Source organism: Drosophila yakuba, chromosome 3R (genome assembly GCF_016746365.2).
Source record: "Drosophila yakuba strain Tai18E2 chromosome 3R, Prin_Dyak_Tai18E2_2.1, whole genome shotgun sequence".
NCBI classification, from domain to species: domain Eukaryota; kingdom Metazoa; phylum Arthropoda; class Insecta; order Diptera; family Drosophilidae; genus Drosophila; species Drosophila yakuba.
Window position 1 is genome coordinate 3,064,094 of NC_052530.2, and position 7,888 is coordinate 3,071,981.

A 7,888-nucleotide genomic window follows, 5' to 3' on the forward strand; every position below is an offset into this window, starting at 1 on the left:
TTGTTGAAGATTTCTCCGTTTGATTATAGTTACTGTTAACATACTTACTCAAGACAAGATAATTTTCTTTTTCTAACCTTTTTATTCAATGATTGCCCTGTTTAAAATGAGAAAGCTGACAAAAGAACTGCGAAAATATTGTAATTTTATCATTTTATTAGGAAAACACGAAGCTTAAAAATATTTCAGCGAAAAAGCCCCGAAGCGAAGGTGATAGCTATATTGTGGTGCATTATTGTAGAGTATTTGTTATTCAACGATCTGAACTAACGGTCCGCTAGACACACACTCGTTGGTGTATGTACACCGTGCTGTACCCCCACGGAATCGTTGTGAGCTATTTTTATTGCCGCAATGCTCTCTTGTTTTGACCCGCTTTGGCAACGCATTTTATTCGCTGCATCGTTTAGATGGTCAATTTGTAAACACTGCGATGGCCAGCACGTGAAGATACAGCCATACGGGTTGAAATAATCGGATATCCAACGGAATAAAAAATAAATATATTACAATAAATTATTTTTTCTTCGGCAAGGGCAACTCAAGCGATATGATGCTCAGGCTGGAATGGGAGGCTGTGGAAGAGGTGTCGTCCTTCAACGAGCTCATGTCGGAGACGGAGGACCGAGCACTAGCCTCCTCGCAGGGAAACTTTTTGCCCTTAACGCGAAGATAGGAGGCGGTGTCCTTGCCTTGCGAGGACTTGGCCGAGGAGCTGCTGTTCCATGACACACGGCTGCACGTGCGCTTGAGGTGCATCGGCAACTTGATTCCCTTTCGCAACAGGATTCCAATTATATCCGTCCCGGCCTCGTCGCTGTTCGCCAGATCGGTGATCATGTTCAGCGCCTTGGTGTTTCGCGCCTCTAGCTCTTGCAGATTTAGATCGCGCTCGAACTGCGCCAAATACTCCTCGCTAAAGGGGCGAGCCTTGATCTCCCTCAATTGCGTCCGGATCTCTCGATTCGCCCTATCCAGCTTCAGTCGTTGGTCGTCCAGTTCGCGCTCAATCTTCTCCAGAACTGACGAGTGCTCCGCCCGACTGGTCTTCGCCTTTTCTATTTTAATAATCAGGTCCTCCTCCTCCGCTCGCTGCTCAGCGTGCCTTTGCTGGTAGTGCTGCGCCTTACATCTTAGAACCTTTAGTTTTTCAAGCTCGCGGCAGTAGGCCGCCTCAAGCTCCTTCAGCTCCAACTCGGCCCGCTCGCGATCTAGAATTTAAAAGAATAGAACAAAATCTATCACCCAATATCCAATGGCGTACCACGATTCTAGGCCACCCGGCTTGTAGGCATTAGAGTGGGCGTACCCACGTTCTGAAAAAACTTCCAAAGCGTATGCGTCACTAGAATATGAATGCTTAATTTCAGTTGTCTAGTTCTTACAGTTTCCGAGATTTTGTCGCTTAAACGTCATTTCATTGACGGGCGAACATGATCAGATCGACTCGTATAGTGATCTTAAACGAGAATATCTACATATATCAAATAACTCCTATTCGGAACATCTTCTTTCTACCTATTAAATATTTAACTTTACGAGAAACGGTATATAATAGAAAAAGAAAAACAAAATAGTTCTTATTGGGTATACTTTAGTTTTTTCTAAAGAAAAACAACAGAGAATGATATAGTTGAGCTTCCCGACCATCTGACACCCATTACTCAGCTAGAAGGAGATATTTCAACACTAACAGACACTAACAACACTAACGGACGGATAGACGGACATGGCCAGATCGACTCGGCTATTGATCCTGAAACGGAAGCGATTCCTTCTGCCTAATACATACTTTACAACAAGTCTAGTATACCCTCTTACTCTAAGAGTAACGGGTATAAAAAGATCCACAAAGTGAGCGAAGAAGTTTTAGCGTGCATAAGTATTCCATTGAGTATTTCATTTTGTTTTTGTGCTAACAAAAAAATAAAATTACTCACCCTTCGAGTTTTCGTCCACAGATCGGAATGTTTTGCGGTAGTTGTCGTTCGATTTGTCGAACTGGCGCAGTGTATTCTCCAGGGCGACCACTTCCTTCTCAGCCTTGAGAACCTTCTTGTTGAGGGCGTCGCCTTCATCGGCCAACATCTGTCGCTCCTGGGCGCTGACCACCTTCAACTGCGTACTGGTCATGATAGAGCCGTCCTCGTTTTTGCCGAGCAATTGGGCGGTAAGTTCAAAGCGCGCCTTCATCGCCTCAATCTGCTTTTTCCGCTCTCCGAGGTCGGCTCGCAAGGTGCTGAGCTCCTCGTTAAGATGCTTCTTCTTGAGGAGGAGCACATCCTCTTGGCTGCGAAGCTCTACGTTGCGATCTTTGATGGCGCGACGGAAGGCAAGGCGGTGCTGCTCCAGGTCGTAGGTGCCCTGTTCGCAGCCCCCGATCCCAACCTCGAGGTCACTGCAGCGCATCTTGACCATGTTGAGGTCGACTATAAGCTCGGAATTCTCGTAACGAATCTGGCGCAGTCTCTTGACGGTGCCCTCGCAGTAGACCTGAGCCTCCTTAATCTTAAACCTGACCATTTCAAGCTCTTTCTCGTCGGCGTTGTACTGGACGACCAGGTTGTTCATGTTGTAGTTTAGCTTCTTGTTCTGCGCTTCTGTGGTGGCTATAAGGCGTTGCAACTTTTCATACTCCTGCTCCAGGGCGTTAAGCCGGGCCATGTTAGTAGCCTCCACCTCGGGGTCATCCGCCAGACCCTTGATCTCGGCGAGACGCCGCTCCGCCTCCAAGCACTTAAAGGACAGGCTGTAGTGGATCTCCGTCTGCCGATTCAGTTCGTTATTGACCTGCTGCTGATTGCGCTTGATGGCTGCCAGATTGGAGTTAAGCGAGTCGTTCTGCACCTTCAGGACCTTTTCCTCGTCCTGCAGCTCGATAACCTGCCTCTGGGTGCGGTACAGCATCTCGTTGACTTTCTCCTGCTCCTTGTCCAGGTTTCGCAGAGCCATCTCCTCCGCCTGCATCATCTCCTCCAGAATATGCAGCCGCTGTTCCGCATTGAGGGCCTTGTTCTGTACAGACTTCAGTCGAGCGTTAACCTTCTCCATTACCGAGGCGAAGTTTTCCAACTCCTTGGCTTTCTCATCGCGCTTTTTCATTTGACTGCGGTTGTCCATGCGCTGCAGGTGTACCCGGTTCGAGAGGTTCTCCAGTTCCCGACGCAGGCCATCGACCTCGCGCTCTTTTAACAATGTGGCATCAATCAGGACTTGGATCTGGTTTTTCATGTCGGAGCTTTCCTCGTTCAGGGCCTCGATCGCAAGCTCCACCTGGCGGTTGTTCTCAATCACTTCGTTAAGCTGGTTGTCTTGCTCCTTGTAGGTTTGCGCCGTCTGCTGTGCTTTCTGGGCCAGCTCCGCATACTCCACCTCGCTGCGCTGAATGTCGTGCTCCCGCTGGGTCATCTGGTTCACGGCGCTCTTCCACGTCTCCACCATCTGGCGGCGTTCCGCGTGGGCAGACCTGTAGAGACAAGCAGTCCGCTCCAGATTCTTTTCCAACGTCATTTGTTCGTCATAAAGGAGCACCACCTGCTTGCGCCGCTTGTCGATGTCCGCCTGCAAAAGCTGCCGCTTGGTGTTCAGCTCCCGGGCCTTCTGCTGGTCATCCAGGTAGTACTTTTCGATTAGCTGGTAGCCCTTGTTTCCGTCTTCCATGGCCTCTGTCCACTCTACCAAGGTAGTCTTGGCCGACTTGATGCGGGAAGTCAGCTCATCAATCTCGCGCTTGCTCTGGCAAATCTTACCTGATATCATAAGAAACCAACAGTAATTTACAGGTTTTTTTACTCGCATATATCGCATAGTCATTATGACTACCTTCAGTATATGATATAAATATATCATTGAATGTTATACAACAGCTAGAGACTTGGTCTTAGGTACGGCTACTTAACTCTAGTGTACTAATTAAATCGCCAAGCCCACTGCAACGCCCCAATTTTTGCAAATATTTAAAACATTATAATTAATGAAATGGAGCTATAAGTATCAGAGAGCTCATTAGCAGCAAATTGGTTTAGTTCCAACAGATGGCTGTAATTTGGCGCATTCTACGTGTCCCATTTTGGTTCACAGCGTAAATTTTACTTACGCTCAGTGACTTTGACGTATTCAGTGTACTCCTCCAGCTCCTTGTTATTCTTCCGCAGATCCTCCTTGATCTTGTTGCGCTCCAGTATTACAAGCTGGACATTGTGCGCCTCCTTGATAACATCATCCTTCAGTGAGCTGTACAGTGTCTATGGTGGTACGAAATAAAGACAAGCAGCAGAGCGAACGTATAGCAAGTTAAGGCTTACCAGGTTCTGCTGAATAGTGCCCTCAATGTTGCGGGTATGCCGTTCCACTGCCATCTCGCGCTCGTCCAGCGAATTCATGTGCTGCTGTAGCTCCAGCTTTAACGCCCTCAGAGCAGTCAGTTCCTTCAGGATGGCCAAGTTCTCGGCACTCGCCATGGGAATGTCCGAGTCTACCGCCCAGCCCACGGAAGCCATGGCTTCCAGCTTGTAGTCGTTTAGCGAGGCACTCTTCATGTCGTCGGTGCGATTCATCGTGTTATGAGATTAGCCTGTCAGCTGGGCCGAATTAAATTGGATATCTCGACTATGGCTTCTGATGTTGAAATGTGAAAACAACTCAGAGCACCCTAAGCACCTTTCCGTCTCAATGACAACCAGGACAGACAACCAGCTACCCATAGCAACTTCTATTGAACAAAGTAACAACTCTGAAAATATCAATATTTTCGAGCTTCTATAGGACAAATATTTTGGTATAAATCTTAACAACCAGTTTTTTATGAAAATCATGAAAATAGACTTACTTCATAGACTTACTAATTTCTTTAAAAAATAAAATTAAGCAAGTTAGAGTCCAATGTAATGAGAACCAAATGCCGTTACATGGGAAAGCCGGTTAAAAAAATGGTCGGAAAGAACTTTTTTAAGAATTTACAAGATAGCTTGCTATTGTCGAGCTCTTGGGTTATCAGATACCCGTTTCTCAGTTATTAGTATTGCGAGGGGATATACATATATACAGACATTTTAATTTACTAAACAATTTTTGGAGCATCGCTTGACGTTACCTGAATAAATCGTTTTAAGCGTTTCATTTACAACAGCCAATTTTGCAACGAAAGGCAAATGTTCAAAACACTTTAAATTTTTTATAGACCATCCAGCCTCCAGATCCATTTCCCAGAAGAAACACCTCTCAAAACAATTAATAAAAAGAGCTTAGTAAATTGGGCCGAAAATTATTATCTGCGTCAAAAACTTTATGAGAAATATAATGTTATCTGCGAATCCTGGTAACCATCTCTTCTATAACTCCCTCCTAAAATGTGATGTTCCTAAGACTTTCCTTATATTATACCTTACTATTTTCCAGCATTATCTTTATCTCCAAAAAAAATGTAGTTTTTGAATTGAATTTCATTTATTTTTATTTGCAACAAAATCACATGGCCAGACTAAAACCCGATTTCTTAATGCTGTTAGGCATTAAGCAACCCTCCCCCCTTAATTACAAGGCCAACTCTACCTCATCTTAATTAAAGTTACCGATACCACCCAGAACATCCTCTACACTAATGGTTACAGTTCCGTAGTTCCAGTTTTGGAATGTAATTTGTAACTGGCTTATAGCATTACATAACCCCGACTATCGGATACCCTTTACTCAGCTAGTGGAAGTGCAAACGGAACAATGGGTAAAAAATAACAAAATTTAAAGCTTAGGGTTGTGGGCGTTAGAAGGGACGTGACAAACCGTTTTTTGGCAAGTCGATAGTAATTTAGGAGACTAATAAAAAAATAAATATTAACATATTTTAAATATTTTAAAATTTTACATATTTATAGAGTGTGGGCGAGGCAGTTTTTGGCGGTTTGTGTGTTTAACAAATAAATTCAAATTTAAAAAATTCCAAATTTTAAAAGCGATTTAGCGAGTTGTGGGATGGCCTGACAGCCTGATATAGAATTGCGGGAGAAATCCAAAATTATAGCTTTCTTTCTTTTTATAAAATTACAGAAAAAAAGCGGCAGACATCGCAAAACTATAGCCACCTTTTTTAAAAACTAGGAAACTTATGGAAAAAACGATAAATGTGGCAAAGACCATGTTGTTACCGCGGCAGATCTTAGGTCTATACTTCGATAGCTTCCAATTCTTACGACTCCTCCGCCAAAATTCAAGAATTTCTGAAATTCGCGTGTAAGCGCGATCAAACCGAGATTCAAAGGGTGACTAAGAAAGCTGAGCATTTAACATCTTAACAAGAGAGAACGCTATAGTCGAGTTCCCCGACTATCTGATACCCGTTACTCAACTAGTGGATGTGCGAAGAAGAAATTTCAACACTGACAGTTTTTGGAGGTTTGTGGGCGTTAGAGTGGGCGTGGCAAAAAGTGTTTTGGAAAATCGATAAAAATTTACAAGACTAATACAAAAATGAAAAAATATCAAAACCTTTTTCAAAAGTGTGGGCGTGGCAGCTTTGGGCGGTTTGTGGGCGTTAGAGTGGGCGTGGCAACATGAATCGACAAACTTGCGCTGCTTCTATGTCTCTGGAGTCTGTATGCTTAATCTCAACTTTCTAGCTTTTGTAGTTCCTGAGATCTCAGCGTTCATACGGACAGACAGACGGACAGACGGACGGACAGACGGACATGGCCAGATCGACTCGGCTATTGATCCTGATCAAGAATATATATACTTTATATGGTCGAAAACGTTTCCTTCTGCCTGTTACATACTTTTCAACGAATCTAGTATACCCTTTTACTCTACGAGTAACGTGTATAAAAAGTATTTAAGTCGTATTTACGGACGAGAAGAAATTTAATCTGGAGGCTATATTAATTACTATCATGATTTGCGTAAAGCACATTTTGGATCGCTTACACAGTCGGGTTGGAGGTGTGATGGTATGGAGCGCAGTATCCTATTATGGCCCCTGGGAATTGCAGTATTTAACAATAAAAATAAACGCGAAAGATTATAATTGTGTATTAAGAACATTTCCTTACTTTAAAAAGGAATTCCTTACTTTGGAATTCTAGAAGGCATTTCAACTCGGCACTTTCGGTAAAACAGGGATTCAAAGCGATAATGTAAAAGTTTTGGAATGGCCACTATACTTCGCAGACCTTAATATAATAGAAAACGTGTGGGGATGGTTGGCTAGGAAGGTATACGAGGGTAGTAAACAATATGACCCTAAAGAAGAATTGATCACCGGAATAAATCTCACTTGGTCTACAATTACTTTGGATTACCTACCAACTTCCCAGATGCATGTGTGAAGTCATTGAAAACAAAGGAGGATCAACTTATTATTAATTTCCTTAAAATATATTCTAATTTAAATTTTTAAGTGTTAATCATCAGATTTATTTTTAAATGAATCGAACAAACTTAAACTATCGTAAGGGGCGCTGTCCTGATGATCCCATTTTGATTTACCCATTTATATGGATTGTTTTCAGTTTTATATAAATAAAACTCTATAAAAACAAACTGCATCTTATATAAACTTTTCATTTATAGAAATATTTAACTTTTCAGTAAAAAATTTTCCAAAACTCTAGCTTAAAGGGAGAATTGCCTAGGCGTTATAAGAACTTTCTAGTTTTTAAACAAAATATATTATTCGCGGTATCTCGATGTTGATACGGACAGTCGGACATGTCTAGATCTTTTTGGCGATTATGATGATCAATGATCAATGGATAAACGAAGACGCTTAGTCGACCTAATACCTACTTTTTAATGTATGTAATTTACCTTTTACTCCACCAACGATAACAAAAAGTGCTACCATAAACTTAATATAATTTTTTTTTATTTGCTTGCTTCTTAATTGTCTTACTTTTTT

The 7,888-nt window shown here is 42.6% G+C and overlaps 1 protein-coding gene across 1 annotated transcript; it reads right to left on the reverse strand.

Annotated features, from left to right (window-relative positions):
- Positions 1–338: 338 nt before the first annotated feature.
- Positions 339–4,682, reverse strand: LOC6535326 (coiled-coil domain-containing protein 39). Its single transcript, XM_002095946.3, has 4 exons — positions 4,305–4,682; positions 4,097–4,244; positions 1,941–3,749; positions 339–1,211 (listed from the first exon to the last, which is right to left on the reverse strand). The coding sequence occupies exons 1-4, from the start codon at positions 4,554–4,556 to the stop codon at positions 517–519; spliced, it is 2,904 nt and encodes a 967-aa protein (XP_002095982.2). The 5' UTR covers positions 4,557–4,682; the 3' UTR covers positions 339–516.
- Between the last annotated feature and the right edge of the window lie 3,206 nt (positions 4,683–7,888).